This window comes from Sminthopsis crassicaudata, chromosome 1 (genome assembly GCF_048593235.1).
Source record: "Sminthopsis crassicaudata isolate SCR6 chromosome 1, ASM4859323v1, whole genome shotgun sequence".
NCBI classification, from domain to species: domain Eukaryota; kingdom Metazoa; phylum Chordata; class Mammalia; order Dasyuromorphia; family Dasyuridae; genus Sminthopsis; species Sminthopsis crassicaudata.
The window spans coordinates 752,248,164-752,269,488 of NC_133617.1; the positions used below are offsets into that span (position 1 = coordinate 752,248,164).

At 46.8% G+C, this 21,325-nt stretch overlaps 1 protein-coding gene across 1 annotated transcript in view; it reads right to left on the reverse strand.

Annotated features, from left to right (window-relative positions):
- The window catches only part of GLI3 (GLI family zinc finger 3), a 79,253-nt gene that overhangs the window by 57,822 nt on the left and 106 nt on the right, over positions 1-21,325 (reverse strand). The window contains exons 1-3 of the mRNA XM_074284508.1: positions 20,796-21,325; positions 14,380-14,529; positions 7,945-8,146 (exon numbers count right to left, since the gene is read on the reverse strand). The exon at positions 20,796-21,325 is cut by the window's right edge and continues 106 nt beyond it. Coding sequence (XP_074140609.1) covers positions 7,945-8,146; positions 14,380-14,529; positions 20,796-20,874 — 431 coding nt within the window. The 5' untranslated portion in view covers positions 20,875-21,325. The remainder of the gene's footprint in view (positions 1-7,944; positions 8,147-14,379; positions 14,530-20,795) is intronic.

The following is a 21,325-nucleotide window of genomic DNA, read 5'->3' on the forward strand; positions in this document are numbered from 1 at the left end:
CACCCTCAGAGGGATGCCTTTAGTCAGTGTTCTCGCGGCCTTCTCCTCGACATCTGGACGCCCACCTGGCCAGCCCACCATCGCTTTCAAATGGCCTTATGATCACCTGAGTGCCAGACTACAGCCCACTGTGGCCAAGACACGCGTCATTTCTGTTTGCTCACATTCGTCTCTCTATTTCCCAGAGTCCTTTTATAGGCAACCCATAAATATTCATTCAGTTGAAAGTGTGGCTGTCCTCTTCACTTGTCTCTGAACGTGAGCTGCCTGAAGGGAGGAACCGGTTCATTTTGGACTCCTTACCCCAGCAGCTAGAACACTGCTTGGCCCATAGTAGGTGCTTCAAGAATAAGTGCTGGCTGCTTAATGGACCCCTCCCAACTTTACTGAGTTGGGGCCCGATTGGAGCTTGGAAAGGGGAAGCCCCACCTCTGGCTGGAGGAGAGGTGAGAACTGGGAGAACTGAGGAACACTTGAGCAAAGCAAATGCTAACGGGCGCCTGCATCGCTTGTGCCCATCTGTTCAGTCCTGCCGAAAGATCTGACTCCTGGGGACAATCGTGCCCCACAAAAAGCAAAGTTTCTATGATGTCCTCTCATTCGATGGCCCCCAATATGATCATCGGCTTCTGTCGCTGACAGGCTGGGAGGCTTGAAGCCCCCCCTTGATCCTCATTTCCTAACTCATAATGGTCAGGTATACCTCCAGGACTCCTCAGATCCCTCCTATCCCTTAAATGGGGTAACTCTGCAACTCGGCCCAGGCTCACTAACCACCTCCTTGCCTGCCATTTGCTTTTTTTATCTAAAACAATTCAACAAATGGGCTTTTCAACGAGATATAGCCAACGTGAATTGTGAAATTTTCACTTCTTTTCCTGCAAGTATTTATAAAAAAAAGTATAGAATTTTTTTTTTAATTCCATATGTTTACTGTCATAAAACTATGTAATTGTAGGTCTGTTAAGCCATTAAGAGATCAGGCAGAAGGCTATATTCCCAAAGGGGAAAACAAACAAGAATGATATTCTAAGTAGATAGTTATGAAGTCAGAGGAAAATTATTTGAATTTCAATTCGCTCATTATCCCTTTAAGTAGCAGCAGGAGGAGCATGAACATCTGGAGCAGAACAAACAAACAAGTAAAAACTGTGACACTTGAGTCCTGAGAAAAATCCTTAGGGATTCACTCAGGACCTATTTACTCTTAGTTTACAGACACTTCTAACCAGCTCATGTCAAGTCAGAACCAAGGAGAAAAGGACATGGTCCTGAGAAGAGATACTAGACAAATGTCGAGATCAGCACAAATGACAAATAATAGCTCTCAGGCTGAATGCAAGGAAGGATAAAGGGAGGAGATGATATACATAAAGTCTTGAGGTTCTTTAAGTGATTAGCAGTCGCTCTAGAGAGGGTCTTCTCTATCTCACTCCTCTGTCTCAAGCTGGTGTCCTGTGGGTATTTGGCTGCCCTCGGAAGCCTGGCCCCAACGGGACCTGCATCACTGGTTGGAGGCCATGAGAAAATGTAATGAGTAGGTTAGGGTCAGTGTGTTCCCCAAGGAGGTGAGGACCCAAAATGGGACTGTGCCATCACGGCCTTGCCCACGCATAAGAGTCACGCCAGCTTTGCTCTCCAAGCATGGCCCAATGCAAGAGGAGCAAAGCTCCAAGTCCCAGAGCTTTACTTGGTATTAACTTCCTGGAGTAAACATCAATCAATCAGCAGAAATCGGCTCGGTGCCTGATGTGGGCCAAGCAGCCCGGCCACAGGGGTGCAAAGTACCGGCCCCGGCTCTCTATTCCACTGGGAAAGTCCACGGTCCATGGAAGTCTGTTGGAAGCTCTGGGAGGGCAGGAGCTGGGCTGTATTTCTTTGGTCTTTCTACTCCTAGAGTCCAGGCTAATGTGGTAAAGTCTTTTAAATGGAACTGGAGATTCCATGACAAGAGGAGAACAAAAAGTCATCCTCCTATAGATTGGTTTTTATGATTTAGAGGTTATTTTTAAACCATGATTAGAGAATCATGGATACAGGAATAGATATAATATCGACTCTTAACAGGTTTAATTTTGTTCTATTTCTTTTTCTAAAATTTTACTATTTAAATAATTTATTTGCTCTTTTATGAACCTGGGCAATCTATATTTTTGTAGCTATTCCTCCATTTCATTTACATTATCAAATTTGTTATCATATAGTTGGGCAAAGTAACTCCTAATTATTGCTCTAATTTCCTCTTCACTGGTGGAAAGTTCTCCCTTTTCATTTTTGAGACTAACAATTTGATTTTCTTCTTTCTTTTTTCTAATCAAATTAAGTAAAAGTTTATCTATTTTGTTCTTTTTTTTTTCATAAAACCAACTCTTAGTTTTATTTATTAATTCAATAATTTTCTTATTTTCAATTTTATCCATCTCCCCTTTTATTTTCAGAATTTCAAATGTGATATATAATTGATATATAATTTAATTTGTTCTTTTTTAGTTGCAAGCCCAATTCACTGATCTTCTCTTTCTCTATTTTATGCAAATAAGCATCTAGAGATATAAAATTTCCCTTTATTACTCCTTTGGCTGCATAATAGATTTCATTTTGAATCGACCCATTTTCCATATGCAACTTTAACTTTTTAGAATGTAACCAGAGGAAAGTCAAGTAACCATTCAAATGCCTAATAGCTGGAGGTGCTAATACTTGGAATGGTCAGTCTTCCTAATTTCCCAGCCTGCTGACTTGGTTTATTTTTCTAAACCTTCCCACATCCTTGACATTTTCCCTCTTGAAAGCCTTGCAAATGTCAGGGGAGGTAAAGCTGGGCAAGAAAACTCCATTGCAGGGACATGCGGCCGTCGGTTTTGTGGAAGCAGCTTTAAGAGGAAACTCTCATTTGCACACATGCACACACACACACTCACACATACACACACACACACTCACACACTCACACACACATACACACACACTCACACAGTCACACACACATACACACACTCACACATACACTCACACACTCACACACATACACACACACTCACACATACACACACTCACACATACACACACACTCACATACACTCACACACACATACACACACACTCACATACACACACACATACACACACACTCACATTCACTCACACACACAGTCACATACACTCACACATACACATACACTCACGCACACACACGCACACTCACACACGCATACTTGCACATACACACACTCACACACACATTTACACAGATATAGCACATACACAGTCACACACTCATACACACACTCACACACACACATACACACACACTCACACAGTCACACACACATACACACACTCACACATACACTCACACACTCATACACACACACACAGTCACACACACTCACACATACACACACTCACACATACACACACACTCACATACACTCACACACACATACACACACACACACTCACATACACACACTCACATACACTCACTCACACACACAGTCACATACACTCACACATACACATACACTCACGCACACACACACGCACACTCACACACGCATGCTTGCACATACACACACTCACACACACATTTACACAGATATAGCACATACACAGTCACACACACACTCACACACACTCATACTCACACATACACACACACTCACACACACATTTACACAGATATCGCACATACACAGTCACACACACACACACACTCACTCACATATACACACACATACACACACACTCACACACACACGCAGCCTTTCTAATCAAAGCAGCCCTTTGTGGTGATCTCCTGGCTCCTTCCCTAACAGGTCACTCAGTCCGGCTCCCGCAGTGACTGCCCGCAGCCAGCTGCACTTTGCTACAATCCTGCCCAGTCCTCTGTGGAACAGAAATGCGTGGGTCGTATTTATTTCCCTTTGCACTCACACAAACACTCATGTTTGTGTTTCTCCCAACCCTGTTTCCGATGTGGAAACTCGCGGGAAGACTCTGGTCTGGGACTAGAAGGTGTAGTGAATGTAGAGTTAGAAGGACTGGAGGAGGCAGCTAAATGATTTACTGGAGAGAGCGCGGATTTGACGTGAGAAAGCCCTGGATTTGAATCCAGCCTTGGGGCAGCATGATCCTGAAAAAGTCTGTTAATCTCTTTCGCTGTGAGCTTCCCCATCTCTGAGGGGGAGGTGAGCCCAGTTTGTACCTCACCGGCTTGTTGTGGTAGCTCGGGTTTTAGAAACGCTGTATAAGCACTAATTGTCCCGCTCTTGCTCTTGCTGAGGTTCTGTGACCTCTAGCCCCCCTGCCCTACACCTGTGATCCTGTAAGACGAGCCCACTTCGAGGCAGGATTTGAACCTGAAGCCCCTTCCGTCCCCCACGCCAGGGGCGCCTGCGATGGCCATGAGCACCGTTCTGAAACAAGAGTCATCAGAAAGCATTCCGTGGGCATCAGACGTCCGCTGAAGGAGCCCGACCAAGAACCCGAGGCACTGCCCCAGGGACGAGGATTCCGAGCCTTCTTAGGGCACAAGCCTGGCCCTGGCAGCCTCTCTCCCCACGCTGTTTGCTTTGGCTTTTCTGCTCCAGAGCCCACTTCCCGTCCTGTCACCACCTGAGAGCAGCGCAGCTGGGAGAAGCAGGCTGGCTTCCCTCCTGGCCCGGGCGCCATCCCGCCAGGCACCAGCTGCGGCCAGATGCCAGCACTAGCATTGCCAGGGCTGGGATGAGGCGATCCCCGGAGCAGCCAAACGAAGCCGGAGCTCCAGTCACCAGGCTTGTCGGCGCGGGCTCCTGGGCACAACTTGCTCCGACTTGTTCCACTCCGGCTGGATGAGCCGGGGCGGGCCGAGGGGAACCGGAGGGGCCGAGAGCCGGGCCAGAGGACCGTGGGCAGCCCGGCAGAGGGGCCCGGCGTGGGCACGGCCCGTTCAGGCTGAAAGGGAGCTCATCTTGAGTACCAGGGGGACTTCCAGTCTCCCCCCAAAGCCCAGAGGGAGGCTATTACTCTGCTCGTTTTATGGATGAGCAAATGGAGGGCTCAGTGTCTTGTGCAGAGTCTGCCTAAAGCGGGATTAGAACTCAGCGTCTTGAAATCTACTTGTTCTCTATATAAATACAGCTCTAAAGAATATAGAATAGCTCGATAAATACCTAGTTCTTTCAGAGAACTCTATAAAATCTCACACACACACGTGTCTAGTCTGGCTGCTGTCTGATAAGCAACCGAAGACATCCCTGTTCACACCTAAAAAGCAGGGATGCCCCATGCCCAAGCACAGACAAACTCCACTATCCGTTTGCTTCTTCTCTCCTGAGATCTTGGCCTTGATCCCTCCTCCCTCCTCCCTCCCTCCTCTTCCTCCTTTCTTCCCCCTCCTCCCCCCCATTCCAATCCTTGCCTCTGCCCTTTGGAAGGCAGTCGTAATGACCGCATTATTATTACGTTAGCGGTATTACGCTATCACCTGGCACAGCAGAACGCGGAGGCGAGGGAAGAACTGTGACAGTGACTTTCCTTTGCCAGCATCTGCCGGTTCCAGAATGAATGCCAACTGATGGCTGGATCCTCCCAGAGCCTCCATGAGAAGCAAAGTGCTCAGGTCAAGCCCGCGCTTCCTTGCTCCCCAGGTTCTAGTTTGGGGATGGCCTCTATCCCCTCCAGAGAAAGAGAGGGGGGGTCATCAGGGCCTCCTCACCGGGACGCCCACTCTGCTCTGGACTCCTCGTGGGTCCCCTCTGACTCTGACAAAGCCTCTTCCATGTCACGGGCATGGGGCAGGCATTAGATGAGCCCCAGCCCTTTCCACAGACACAGACTGTGCCCCCTGGGGGAGAAGGGGAGTTGCCAGGGCCCGGCTTCCTAAGACAAACTAAAGTCTTTGGCAACCAGGGCACTTAGCGCCAACATCACGGGGCCCCTTGGAAAATCCTTCAACTCCCAAATGAAATCTCCAGATAGAAAAGGAAGAACGAGGGCAAAGGGAGGAACAGAGAGAGCCAAAAGGCTCTGCGGCGGCATCCTCAGCACCGGGCGGTGGCTACACGGTCAGTGAACTCGTGCTGATTGAATTTGGGGGAGACCGCGGAGCCGGGGGTGACCCTGGTTGAAATCCAGCCCGCCCCGAGCTTGGAAAAGCCCTCCAACTCTCTCCTCTGTAAACTGAGGCCGTGAGCTCTGTGACCCTGGGGTCCCTTCCTGAAAGGAAGGTTCATTCCCTTAGAAAGAAATCCCTCTTGTGCAGACGGGACAATCTATCACCTGCCCAAGCCAGACATTCCCCCGTGTTTACTCGCTCTCAAGCTGGGGCAGGAGACGCCGCACAGCTGCCCGGGGTTCCCGGGGCCAAGCAGAGCACATCTGAGGTGTCATGGCGCCTAATAACGAGGCCTCGGGAGCTGGCCGGGCTCCCTGAAGACGGAGACAACAATCTGAGCCCGTCCGCTGTGTCAGCGCCTCGGGGAGCCTTTCTGGAGGCCCAGCTGGGGTGTGGAACCAAGGTGGCCCTGGCCTTGTGCCACCGCTGGCACCCTGGCTCTGGCTGAATTCCTCAGTGCAGCCTCCCCGTGCCCTCCTTTAGGATCAGGCCCCTTCTCTCTGCTCGCTCTCCCTGTGTCTCTGGGTCTGTGTCCCTCTCTTCCTCTTCCTCCTCCCCATACTCATTTTATGGATTTTAAAGTGGGAAACACTTCCGAGTCTGCTTGGGTTATTGATCCTCCCAGAAGAGCAGGGTCGGTCAGAAACAGAGAGAGGAGAGTCATCAATCTGGTCCCTATGGATTTACGCACCGACTGGCTGCCAAGGCCTGGGCCGAGTCCTCAGGATGCACGCACAAAAGTTACTGAGACAGGAAGGGGAAGGGCGGAGTAGGGGGAAGGAGGGACAATGAGAGGAGGATAAGAAAAAGCCGGGAAACAGAGGCAGAGGACCGATGCCTGATTGAGCTTATAAAACAGAGCTCGCTTTGCTGTGGCCCTCTATGAGAGTCTGCACCCCAGATGTTCCCAAACAGCTGCCTGTCTGTTCGGTGAAGGGAGTGTGGACACCAGGAACTTCTTCTCATTTATGAAATTTCAAGTAGAACAAAAATATTTTAATTCTTTTTCAGACAGAAAAAAGGGATTCTATTTCTTTAAAAGCAAGAGGGTAGACAAAGCCGACAATTGCCCGGGCCCGGAAGACACGGGTAGGTGGCAACGTGCCCCAGTGGAAAGAGTGCCCATCTGGATAAGAGCAGGCAAGATAAGGGAACACATCTTCCCTTTGGTCCTTTGCTGTAACAAAGTGTTCTCAGATGAATGATCTCATCCACCACTGACATAAATAAGCCCATTTTATGTGGAAAAAAATAGAAGAGCAAAGAATTTGAGGAGCTTCCCAGTTAAGGACCCCCATTTTCTGAGTCTCCATTCCACGCAAGCGCGCCTCCTTCCCACTGCACCAGGCTGGCTCCCAAAGGAAAGATGCTTTCTTCAGATAACCCAGAAATACGCTCTGCCCATGGCCCACTCATCGGGTTCCATAATAATTGATTGTCACAGCTCCAGTTCCCCTACATTTGGAGAAGTCGCACTGGCTGCTCTCATGCCCCAATTTCCTTGTTTCTTTACCTGCCATCTCTCTTCAGGAGGAGAATAATGACATGCAATGATGCCATAGCTTTCCCAAGACCCTACTCTTGGATGCCACTGATCACTTGTCATTATCATGAACAGCCATTATTTAGAGAACAAGAAAAAGGGGGCCCTTAAATCCCCCCTCCAGAATCGTGTGGTGGGGAGGAAACCCAGATCTTCGTGGTCTGCACTGAGGCAGGCTTTCACTGCTGTCACATTTGGGTGGAGGATGCCCGAGAAGGGGCCATAGCAGGTCCTCTCTCACGTTTGTCCCCCACCTCCGTCCGGGTGCGGACACACGCGGGGCGGTGAGAAGCCCACGTACCTTATCGCGCTGGCAGACAAGTGGCCGTAGGAGCCGCTGGCCGATGAACTGCTGCGGGAATTATTGAGGATGGTGACCAGGGAGTTGGGTGATGTCCTTATCATGGTCTGAAGGTCAAAGCTATGGTCGGACAGCGGGGAGATGGACAGCGTCCGTTTCCGGCTCGGTCTTGTGGACAGTCTGGGGCTGGGGAATCTGGTACCTGTTATATAAACAAAACCAGGCCCAGTTATCTCCGATTGTACCAAGTATCTGCTTGTCTGTTACTCCTGGGCCCGGGCTGGGAAAATAAAAGAAACACAAATGCACACACACACACACACACACACACACACACGGCAACAACATGCCTTGACAACCTCCACTCTCCAGATCTGTGATCTACTAGCTACAATTGAGGAAATTAGGGAGAAATATTTATCTTGCACTAGCTTACCTCAGGGGAGCGCTGTTTATTAATGTGCAAACAAAGTGATGAATTGCTAAACAAAAGGGAAAGACTTTTATGTGTTATCCCGCCCATTTCTGGTGATTTATGGATCTGACGGCTCCTTAGACATTCACATCATTAATTCGCCTGAGCAACAAGACGAGGCTCAGAAGAGAGTCCCAACAGACTCCAGCCCCCACCATCTCCGGGAGAGAAACTGAAGGAAAACATGAGATTTCCATCAATGAGCCTCGTCTGCCCGACTTCCCCATTGATCTTACCTGATCCAGGTGATACCTGAAGGGAGAAGAAAGCTCTCAATGAGACATTTGTTTTTCCGAAAGGAAAACCAGCTTCACATGACTGCAGGAGCCACAAGATGCATTTGAAAATTTGACTTTCATTTTTATCCCAGAACTTCCAGGGCCGGTGGATGAAAAGGGAGGAGAATGGACCAGGGGAGCCCCATTTACCTTCCCAACTGAGGCTGGCTCTGCCCTTCAGACCAATGGAAAAAGAAGTCACTCAGAGCCTTCCGTGCTAATAATGGCCATCAGACACTCCAGCAGTTGCCCCTGATAGCCTGGGGGCTCAAGGGGGCATGAGGTGGCCAGAATCAAGCCATTTTTAATGGCGGTTAATGAATTAAAAGCCACCGTGTTGCCTTTCCCCACCCTTCAGCCCTATTTTTAAAAATCCTGGGATTCCCAGTTTTAAATCTGCTTTGACTGGGCAGATACGCCCGCTGACTTAACGGTGTCATTTCCGATGGAACATTTTTATTACTCAACCATGGAAGGGAAACTTAATGAAAATGCCCGATGACCATTTCACCCTGCAAGAGGCAAACCAAACATGACTGGTCTTAAGTGGAAATGGAAGACTTTTCTTTCCCAGCATGGTGATTTATCAGCTGACAGTGTGTGTACGTAGCCCTGAATTTGTGGAAATCTGGTCTTAATGTAAGCCCCCGAGTTATCCTTCAGTGATCAAATCAAGAGGATAGAAGGCTGGGCCACTGGGACCCACAGCTCTTTATTAGCAGGACTGCTGCTCCTCCACACTGGGTCACCTCCGAAAGCTCCAAGGGGCTCATTTCTCAGAGAGGAATCTTCAGATGAGAAACTGCATCTCTTAAAAATTGTTTAAAAACGCACAGCCACACATGGAACAAGATAATGGCAATCCCACAGTCCAACGAGTTTGTCTTTTCCAATGTGGAAAATAAAGTTAATTTTGTCAATTTTTCTAAATCTTTACAACTAATTCAAGTCTTTGCTTTTTTAAATTTTAGAGATCTGTGCGCCAGTCCTTTCATTCGTTCCACTGTGAATGGCAATTGCCAGTATCCTAGTATATTAAGGAAAGGAACCTGAGGGGCTGAGGCTGGTGGCTGGTGGCTCTACCTGCCCCCACACAGCATCCTCCAGTTGTCTCTTACCCTCCTATGATTTTTCTATCACAACCTTTCACTCTGAAGATATTTATGGATACTTAATTACAACTGAAAAAAATTGGGGGGCTGTATAAGATAAACCCCAGTGTAGTTTGCTCAAGTCTCTATCACAGCCTTTCACTCTGAAGATATTTACAGATACTTAATTACAACTGAAAAAAATTGGGGGGCTGTATAAGATAAACCCCAAGTGTAGTTTGCTCAAGTCTCTATCACAGCCTTTCATTCTGAAGATATTTATGGATACTTAATTACAACTGAAAAAAATTGGGGGGCTGTATAAGATAAACCCCAGTGTAGTTTGCTCAAGTCAGAGCAACCCCTCTCCTCCCTACGTGGTTCTCATTAGATACACCTGATTCTGAGGGTAGAGCTGAATCTGTGATCCCAGAAACTAAATGGTCCCAACCATTCTGACCTGCATCAGCCCCTGATTGTCAGAAAGACCCGAGACACCGAAAGCTCTCAGCAATGGGAAGGAGCACCCTGGGGTCTGGCTCAGAGGGATTCTCCCCAAGCTGAATTTCACCACTGCCTGAATCCCTGTACCCCACAAAGAGCTTGAAATTCAGGAAAAAGCAACTAAGGTAAAAATGCCTGAGAATTGATGATTGGTGAGCTCTTTTAAAATTCTGTGATTTTCCCAAGTTAGAAAAATAACCCATTTTTAAAAATTGCTTTTCTTCTGAACTAGAAAATGAGATACAAATGGTCCTGTTTTACCCAACTCAAAACTCAGTATTGAAGGTTTTAAAGACGGTAGAGAGAGACTTCCCTTTGAGGGCCTTTCCAGGGAGTGTCCACTCCCTATGGGAATGGCAGAAGACAGAGATGGGGGTGCTTTGAGATCTTTGCTGAAAAGCCACTACAGAATTAGAACTGGCTCTCCCATTTACATGGCGTGACAGCTATACCCAACAGTCAGCGCTTGGCAGCGATCAGACTCTCTGAAATGAGCAGGGGGGCACCGTTATTGTTCCAAAGAGACGTCTTCATTTTGGCTTCATGTTAATTGTTTTGTTTCTCTGGTGTAATCTAAAATTCTGACAAAGAATGGAAGGGCTTATTTCTCTATGATGAATGATAGGACATTGAGATTCCTACTTAATGACAATCAATTTTGCCGAGGACTCCAGGAAGTTAGGATAGTTTTAATTAATTTTTACAAAGTAAAAGGGTGACTTCAGCCTTTATTTACATCAAAGAGGCCTTAGTCTGACTGAACACATCCTCATCAAATGCAGAAGGTAATGCGTGCTGACCTCCCAGCACCCACTCTTATTTTAATTCTCTATTTACTGTTTTAAAATAACTAATTTGCATAATAACACTGCACTGGGGTTTTTTGTCTTCAAAGCTGAAACGATGTCTAATTGAAATGTGTTTATGATGAATCTGAAATATAAGATACACACACACACACACACACACACACACACACACACACACACAGAGCACATTCAGCCTCTCCCATCCCTCCCAACTGCAGGTAATGATGACAAATCAGATGGGGAAAAACAAGAGGACGTCCCCCAAGAGCACGTGCAGGGATGGACAAATGCTGAAGAGCACACAAGAAGGAAGTCTGTCCCTGGAGGCTTTGTGTCCTGCCCCGTCGGCAGGCTTCTGTCTGGATCAAGCCAAAGGCTGAATCCTCAATGGACTTAAGGCAAAAGCTCAAAGCCTGATCCAGCTGGGAGGTCCTAACGTCCCCTGTGGCCTTGGGTGCCCATGAAGAAAGCAGAGGCCACAAATAAAGGAAAAGCTGAATTCAGATCCTGCTTTTGAGATGTGCTAGTTGTGCGACCTTGGACAAGTCATTGGTTTTGCACCGAGGATGGGTTACTCCTCCAATGAGGATCCTGATAACAATTCAGACGTGAGGTGGGAGAGAAGTAAGCCATGCAAAGCACTTTATTCTTGCTGTAAAAAGGGAAGCTAGTATTCTACATTATCATACAGATGATGGCGTGGGCTAATGCAGCCTGCACTCCCTTTTCTTTATGCTGTTTATATTTACCCCTGGGGATGGAGAGCTGGGGCTGAGGTAGGAAGACAAGAGGAGACACTAGCTGGATGACCTGGAGCAAGGCACTTTCCCTCAGTCTGCCTCCCTTCTCTCAACTGGAGGTGATAGCACCTACTGCCCCAAGGTGTAGTGAGGGACAAATGAGATTTGTGAAAGGCTTAACATAGTACCTGGCACATAGTAGGTGCTTAATCAATGCTTGTTCCCCATTCCCTCATTCAACTGAGAGCTCGTTGGGAGTAGGGGTTGTTTTGCTTTGAGTCTTTCTATTCCTAATGCCCAGCACAGAGCAGGGTGCACAGTAGGGGCTTCTTTGTGGACTGACAGATTTTTGTCCATTTTCAGAAAGGTCAATATTTAATCAATGTCCTCTGGTTCAAGTCCCATCTTAATGCTCATCTCATTTGACTGTCTCCCTTTCGAAGGGCTTCTTCTACATTTCCTACATTTGTATCTTTACATCAATCGATCAACACACATACACAAGTGCTTCCCATAGACTAGGTGCAACACTTATCCATTTCTCTGTTGTCCCCTTGCACCCTGCAGGGTCCTATCTCTACCCCCAATCACTGCCAAGGCTCAGCTTCAATATTTCACCAGGGATCTCCACTGATAACTCTTCAGACTCTGTAAGCTGCTAACAGATGGCTCTCACTGCACCAAAACTGCTCCAGCAAAATTAAGCAAGCAAGCAACAACCACTTACTAAGCACCTACTGTGCATTAGGGCAGTTCCCTAGGGATAGAAAGAACTTCCCTCAATGACCTCATATTCTATTAGAAAAACAAAGTGTGCACTCAAAATAGATCAATATAGGGCCATCCAAGGGGTCTAAGTTAAGAGGCCCACTGGGCTTCCTCACTCCTCATTTACCTTTGTACCAATCATCCTTGGCTTCTGTAGGTGGCGGATGGTTTTCCTTCCTGCCCCCTCAGCCCTCCTCTGCTTCAGTTCCTAATTCACTAAGAGTTTCCTTCAATCTTGGCAACCAAATCCAATCCCATGGATTCATATGTTTTTTCCTTCTAGACAACACCCCAGTCTATATCTCCATCCTCTCCTCTTTGCCCTGGGCTCCGATTCTATATACAACTGCCTCGTAGAGACCGTCACCTGTACCTCCAATACCTTAAAAGCCAAACCATTCCATTACTGTTGAAGCTCGATCCTTTTCTCGACTTCCCGATTCTTGCTGATGCCCTTCCACCCTCCCCATGGCCAGATCTCACCCATTTCTCACCTTTTCCATTGCCCGTGACTCTCAACTCCCTTGCCCAGCCTTCTAATTCATCTCTCTCCCACAAGCCTCCCTGCTTGTCTCTGTGAGGCACAGGGACTATGGCTCTTGATCCTCTTGCTCACGGCTTTCAGTGGCTTCCCCTTCCCGCCTGGGACAGCAGAAGCAAACTCCTCAGCTGGGCACTTCAGGCTTTCCACGAGCTGCAAAAGGGATGACCTAGTTCCCTATTTCTAGCCCCAACTCCTCTAACATAGGTTATGTTTTAGCCACGCTGGACTAACCATCATTCCTCTCTTTGGTCCTGGTTCTTGCCTTTACATTCATGTAGACCGTCCCCCTGAATCACCCTTTTGTTCCTTTCTGAAGTCCCTTTCCTTAAAAACTTCACCCTGGAGTCACCTTCTCTATGAAATGCTCTGTGACTTCCGTCCCCCACTGACTGCAAAGGATTTTTCTCTTCTCTCATCTTCCTGGAGCCCAACCCTCCTTTGCCTTGACTATGATCTACCTTATCTCTCTCCTGGTAAACAGGGAAGACATCATTGTTCTTTTCATCTTAGGAAGTAAAGGACCAACTAAAAGGCTCTATGGACAACAGAATACACATAAGAAGCAGGAAGTGGAATACTTCTTTTACAAAATCATTCATCCATTCAAAATATTCAGTAACTTTTTAATGTATTGCACTGAATCATGGTGGTTGAGAATTAAGCAAGGAATCAACAGCAGCCTCTGAAAAGACATTGAGCAGCCAATGGATCACACCATCCTTTCTTCTTTGACTATTAAGGGGACACGGCTACTCTCCTCATTTTTTGGTCAACACCTTTTCTTTTGATTCAGGCTCTAGTTGACTGTTGATGGCCCCCTTTGAGCATAAGGCCATAACGACTCCATGGCTCAGCATAGCTGCTCGGTGTTCAGAGATGCTCAGTGAAATGCAGGAATGGGAGGAGCCAGTGGATCCTCTTCTCTTCCAATTCCAGCACTTTGGCAGGTATCCATGCTCTGACTCATCATTTTAGGTACTTTCTCCCTTAGACCAAGGGATTAGCATTAAAAATAAACTCCTAATGACTCAACCAGACTTTTCTTTGAGTCTTCATGAACCCGCTGGCTTTCATGGTAAAGCACAGAGGATGATGACAATGTAGAGATTTCCAGGAGGGAAAGTTCAACATGAAAACATAAACTAAATATGTGCAACAAAAATAGAATCTCTTCTGCCGCATGAATAAGCCCTGGCCCCATCCCTCCCCCAAACCACTGGACTTACTATCCATGGCATGAAGGTATTCCATGTGAATGGCCCCAGCTCCGGTAGCTGCTGCAGAAGGAATAATGTCTGCGTACGGACTGCGCTGGCCCGCCAGTAGGGCCATCTGATGGTGATAATACTCCGCGGGGCTGACGCCCGCATGGGGGGCTGGAAGAGAGCAAGATATCATGTGTGATTATTCATCAAGAGTCAAGAAAATCATCAATCTCAAGACCTTCCCACGAGACCACATCAGCAATCCCTCCTACGTCCCAGTCTAGTAAAGTCTTTTTCCTTCACATACCTCCCCTATGAAGTGCAGATTTCTGTTACCTACCCTGGACTAAAGAATAACAACACACTGATCCTGAACGTCGTAAATCAAGTGTTTGCTGAGTAAATCCAGAGTAAATAGGAGCATTGAGGATGGTTAACAAACAGAAGAGAACATACTCCTTTTTTAAAGAAATTAAAGCAGATGAGAATATAGTGATGCTATTAAGCAGGTTCAGTCCAGAGCATCATTTGGATGAGGATTGTACCAAAGACACTATTTGTTGTTATTGTTGAATTGAATTTACTCTTTTTGACCCCATTCGGGTAGTCTTAACTGCGAGACTGGATGATTTGCCATTTTCTTCCCTAGTTCATTTCACAGTTGAAGAAACTGAGGCAAAAAGTGCTTGCTCAGGCTCAGACAGCTAGTCTGAGAGTGTACAAATGCTAAGACTCCAGACCTAGCACTTTATCCATTGTGTCCCTTAACTGTTCAGAACTATGTGTTACATGAAAGTAAAAACAAATAAAATAAACTAAAAAACAAATAAACTAAAGAAATAAACTAAAAACAAATAAACTAAAGAAATAAACTAAAAACAAATAAACTAAAGAAATAAACTAAAAACAAATAAACTAAAGAAATAAACTAAAAACAAATAAACTAAAGAAATAAACTAAAAACAAATAAACTAAAGAAATAAACTAAAAACAAATAAACTAAAGAAATAAACTAAAAACAAATAGACAAAAAGCTTGATTCTTTTCAATACAAGAAAAAAGTAAACTTATTGAGAGCAGGGGCCATGCCTTAATGCCTGCAGCACCAATCCAATGGCTAGGACATGGGGAGAACTTAACGAATGCTTGTTGATGAACTGATGGAAAACTATGGACAATTCAGACTTTGTTGTTTTCCATTCATGCAGGTTGTTAATGTAATAAGATATGGTCATTCCCTACAGGGCATCTCTTTGAATTATGTCACAGAAAATCATCCCACCAGCACGCAGCTCCACTTGTGATCTCACAGCCCTCTGAGAAGGTGTTTATGTACGAAGATATCTCCATCCCAAACGTTCTTATGGGATATTTGTGCCTGATCTCTGGTAGAGCGTTGCAAGCTTATATTAGTCTGATCAGACACAGTGACCCCGACATTGGGATGTGATTTTGGTCCTCTATGAGCACAAAGAGCAGATAACGACATATGTACGTAATATGTGTATGTGTATTATATACACAATATGTCTGCATTACATGTATTTATATGTAAATCTGACTTTTCAGCAAATTCAAAGGAAGCACCTCCCGTTTCCATAACTCCTATAGTGGCGGCTTCTTAGATAATTAACAAAACTTTTCACATACAACAACAACATAGATGTGCTATTTCACAAAAGAACAGCAAACCAGACAGAAGGATCTCTGTTTTACAACTTGCCCCTTCCACGGGGATAGAAACCTGCACACTTTCTCCCTCAGAGAATAAGTGTGAAGATCAAGTGGAACAACAAACAGAAAGTTTTGGCAGATACAAAGTACTGTAGGGATATCAACTCATATTTCAAGCCTATCTCTGCTGTCCTTCTAGAAGGATTTAAGGGTTAGGCTTGCCCATCTCTTTGTCTCTCTTTTTACTTTGGTCCAAAATACACAATATGAAGGGGGGAAAGGGGGAAAAGTTTCCCATGAAGAGCTGTCAAAATAAACATTCATCAAGTGCTTCTAGTGAGCCAGATCCCATGCTAATTTGTGCTTCAAAATCAGCAAAAACAGCCCCTGCCCTCATCGAGCTTAGTTCCATGGGGAGGATACAATATTTTTGCTAGCATGTCACCGTGAAGCCTCAGAATGATAATCACAAGACCAGAATAAGTGGTTTATATCGAGCTTTGGGGAAATGCTGTGGTTTCGTGTCAGAGGACAACCAGCGGAGAGTCACAAAAATATTTTCCCCAATTGTGGACTCTGGTCTCAGGCAATTCTCTCTCTTTGATCTGAAATTAAAGTGACTGGAAAGGATGAGAGAAAACCAAAAGGAGGAAATTCAAACAAAATAACCCCCAGCCCAAAAAGCCCCCTTGGTCTAGCTCTTCGTGGAGAATTCCAGTCGTGTCTGAGAGGAACACAATCAGCTCCAGCCTTCTCTAACAAGCAAGAACATATGTTTGCCAAAGAAGGATGAAGTAGCTCATTATCTCAAGCCACTGGTTTGAAAGTTTCATCCCGCAGTAGACAACCAGAGTATCTTTCCAGACACACTTAAAATACTTCCTGAGCTTTCTGACATAAGTGTCTGGGTTAACTAACAATAACACTGGCTGCCTGGCCTGGAAGAAACCCACAGCAGCCCCGTAAAGGCCGGCGGGGAGGACACAATAGATAAACGGCATCTCGTGTGAGTGGAGACTGCCATTGGAACAGAGCCCCAACAAAAACAGCGGTTTTCCTAGCAATAGTCAAGTTGTTGAGATTTTAAAGTCTGAGGTGGATGTGAGAGTCAAAAACCTGGAAAGTTTTCAAGTGATCATGGGGAGAAAAATCCGCTTGCACCCGGATCCCTGTGAACCCAGTCGCTTGACAAGAATATACATTTGCTCACTGTCTATTCTTGCACTGGGCTAAGTCCTGACAGTGCAAAAGTGCAGTCTCTGCATTCAGAGGTCCCCATCCTAAGGGAGGGGAAACCGGGTGACGTGTGTGAATATGTCACATAGAGTGTCAAAGAGAAGCGATCTCAAAGGAAGGGAAGTGGAAGACTAAGAGTCACCTTTGAACCATAGCAAGAAGCTTGTCATTACTGGGCTGAGGAGTCCATGGAAAGAAGCAAAATTAAAATACATAGCTTATGGGGGGCTTTCAAAACCAAAGAGAGTAGTTCCTATTGGATTCTGGAAGTGACGGAGTACTTGGGGTGCCATTAGTATAATATTAAACTTTTTATAAGATTAGATTTGGTCTAAAGATTAGGTGAGGGTGGTGATAAAGGTTGAATCAGGACGACAGAGGAGGCAATCCCTGGGAGAAAATGGGATGGTGTATGTGGAGGGTCAGCCTTGGTGAGGTAAAGGGTCAATTTGGGGGCGGGGCAGGGCTGAGGAAGCGGGAGAAGGCAGGCAATAATCTGGGAGATGTGAGAGGAGGAGAAGGAAAGGGCGCTTCCTAATTCAGCCTGCATTTTCCACGGATGGAAACCACTTATAAAAGAAAGCTTCAGAGCGCCTTACGTTGCTCTCATTCCAATAGCGCAATGAGAGGAGCGCTCTGGGAGTGACTATTTTACAAATGGAGAAATCCAGGCTCAGATGACTTGCTCACAGACGCATGCACAGTCACTGTCAGAGGGGAGACAAACCTAAGTCTGGAGTGTTCTCGGCTACCTCAGAGTGTCCCTGCGCCCCTTTAGCCTGGGTTTTCTCACCTCCAAAAGCTCCAATTTGGTCCATTCCTCCCTACCTAATTTAGGGGTTTTCTATGAGCCCCAACTCCCAGAAGTAGAGCTGGGCCTTGAGCTGGAAGGGTCAAGCGTCCAGGGGATTTTAGTTAGGTTAGATTTCAGTGGGTCTGTGAACCCCGGGTGGGGAAAAAATAAGCTTCACGTTTTACCAACCTCAACTGAAAGTGAGGTTTGACTGGATCCCAGCGGTCACCCCCCAATTTTTTTTTGTTTTTTTGCTGAGGCAATTGGGGTTAAGTGACTTGCCCAGGGTCACACAGCCAGGAAGTGTTCAGTGTCTGAGGCCACATTTGAACTCGGTCCTCCTGACTTCAAGGCCAGTGCTCTCTCCACTGCATCACTGAGTTTCCCCCTCATTTTACACACCGAGGCCCAAAAAGACTAAATAATTTACCTACATTCACACAGCTGTTAAGGGTCAAAGGTAGAACCTGAACCCAGGGCTTCTGAATGCCAGGTCTAGGATTCCCTTTACTAGGTACCTGGCGATACCCAAGGGCTTCCATGAGACTTAGATGAGCTAATACATGCGAGACTGAGAAGCTTTCCTAATTTTATTATTTATTAGCTAACTGCCTGGGAGGCAGGGAAGCAGCAAAGCTTGGCCATCAAAGTGCTGCTCTACAATTAAAGCCATTTCAGTCCTAACCCATATAATTAAAGTAGGGGAAGGGCAAACAGGACCATGATTTACACCAAGCTGGAGGCTAAATTCACAAAATCTGGAAGTGCTGTGGTTTCCCCAGCCCCGGTCCTGTATTCCCTTCAGCTACTCTGTCTCCCTTGTGGATGTCATCAGGAGCAGAGCTTCCTTTCCTGGAGTTTCCAGCTTCGCTTCCCCATGCTCCCACTGAAGTTAACCATGGGAAAACCAGGGAAAGAATCAGCCTTTCTCCTTCTGGGTGCGAGGAAGCTTGTGCAGGGGCCACAGAGTGAGAAAGCTGGGGAGGAAGACCTCGGGTGGAACACTGAAGGGCCTGGAGAAGACACTTCATCCCTCACTGTTGAATGGCATCAGGAAACCCCCTGGTTGGGGCTCCGAATGACGGAGCTCCAGCCCTTCAGGGCCTCCTTACAATGGTGAAGGAGACTCGGCCAGAGATTGGAAGAGTGAGTCTGGGGGGGAGGGGGGGACACACATGTGAGATCAATGAAGAAGCATTTGTTAAGGGAGAGCCCAGCAAGTCCCGGGCACGATGCTGACCAAGAGGGACAGAAAATGAAAGAGAAGTGGACAAGATAATCGGCAGCGACTGCAGGTATCTATATGGGCTGCACAAAATTGTTCCACTGTATTTTTCCAGGGTGGCAGGAGAGCTGGGGATGGGGGAACCAGGAAAGGTCTCCGAGAAGGGAGTGGTGCTTGGATTTGAAGGATTCTGCTTGGCAGGATCTAGTGCTCCAATCCCCTGTCTGGGTGGTCGTGAGAAGAGGGCATTCTGGGAGTAGGAGACACGCAGTGCAAAGGCAGCATGGGGGTGGGGGGGTAGACGGGATGCAAGAGATGGGGCCGTGAGATGCTTTTTGTGCCAAAGAGAGAAGCTCCTCTTTGATCTTAGAGATAATCAGAGGCAATGGAGTTCAATCAATTTTGCAGACAGATAAACCTGAGCTTGAGGCAAATCACTTTGGAATCTGGGTGGAGAACAGAAGAGAGAATGGGGACAGAGAGCCAAGGCCTTTGACTTTACAGGCAAATGCCAAATGACATGAGAAAAGAGAGAAAGGGGGATGGAGAGAAGGAAGGAAAGATAATTAGAGAGAAAGAGAAGGGAGAAAAGGGAGGGAAGGAAGGAAAAAGAGGAGTAGAGGGATGGAGAAGGGAGAAAAGAAGGGAGGGAAGGAAGGAAAGAGAGGAGTTGAGGGATGGAGAAGGGAAGGAGAAAGGGAGGGAAAGAAAGAAAGAAAGAGAGAAGTAGAGAGATCGAGAAGGGAGAAAAAAGGGAAGAAGAAAGGGAGGGAAGAAAGGAAAGCGGAGTAGAGGGATAGAGAAGGGAAGGAGAAAGGGAGGAAAAGAAGGACAGAGAATTAAAAAGATGGAGAAGGCAGAAAAGAAGGGAAAGAGAAAGGGAGGGAAGAAAGGAAAGGAAAGTAGAGGGGTGGAGAAGGGAAAAAGAAGGGAAGGAGGAAGGGAGGGAAGAAAGGAAAGGAAAGTAGAGGGGTGGAGAAGGGAAAAAGAAGGGAAGGAGGAAGGGAGGGAAGAAAGGAAAGGAAAGTAGAGGGGTGGAGAAGGGAAAAAGAAGGGAAGGAGGAAGGGAGGGAAAGAAAGAGAGAAGTAGAGAGATCGAGAAGGGAGAAAAAAGGGAAGAAGAAAGGGAGGGAAGAAAGGAAAGCGGAGTAGAGGGATAGAGAAGGGAAGGAGAAAGGGAGGAAAAGAAGGACAGAGAATTAAAGAGATGGAGAAGGCAGAAAAGAAGGGAAAGAGAAAGGGAGGGAAGAAAGGAAAGGAAAGTAGAGGGGTGGAGAAGGGAAAAAGAAGGGAAGGAGGAAGGGAGGGAGGAGGAACATTTACTTATTAAGCGTTTACATCAGGCACTATGCTAAGCAGTGGGAATACAAGCCACAAACTAAAGAAGACAGCCCTTACCCTCAAGGAGCTTACAGTCTAATGGGGGAGAAGAACACCAAAAAGGCCCCCGAGAAGCTCACAGTCCGCCAGGAGACTGCACACTCGTCTTCTCGTGGGTCCCAGACTCACCATCGGTGGGGCTGAGGCCGCGGGCCGCCGAGATCATGGACAGGGATGGGCTGCTGTGCAGGGAGCGGATGTAGTCCATGTAAGGGTTGATGTACGGGTGCGGGGGGCTGAAAGGCGACTCCGACGTGGCTGCTGGGTTTCTGTGCGGGGAGATTCTAATGAAGGGCAGGTCAGAGTACGTTGGGCTACTTGATAAGGCAGAAGGCCTGGAACAAAAAGAGAGAGAAACATTATGGTGTACAATAAGGAAAGGATTGTTTCAGGGGAAAATGATTAATTTAAAACTTCTGGAAAGCTCAGGCGTCCATATGTGGCAATACAAGCCCCCGGAGTCACTGCAGGAGCCTCAGACTGGCTCTTGGGCTCTCTCACGTCAGGAAAGAGAACTGACCCATGGGAAATCCCATGATTTGGTTCAGAAACCAGAATAAATGAGAACGCGCATGCGGCACAACCCAGCGACCAGAGAACCCAGTCAAAGATGTCCGAAAGCCAAGCTGCCACTCTTTGCTCCCCGTCTGTTCTCCTCG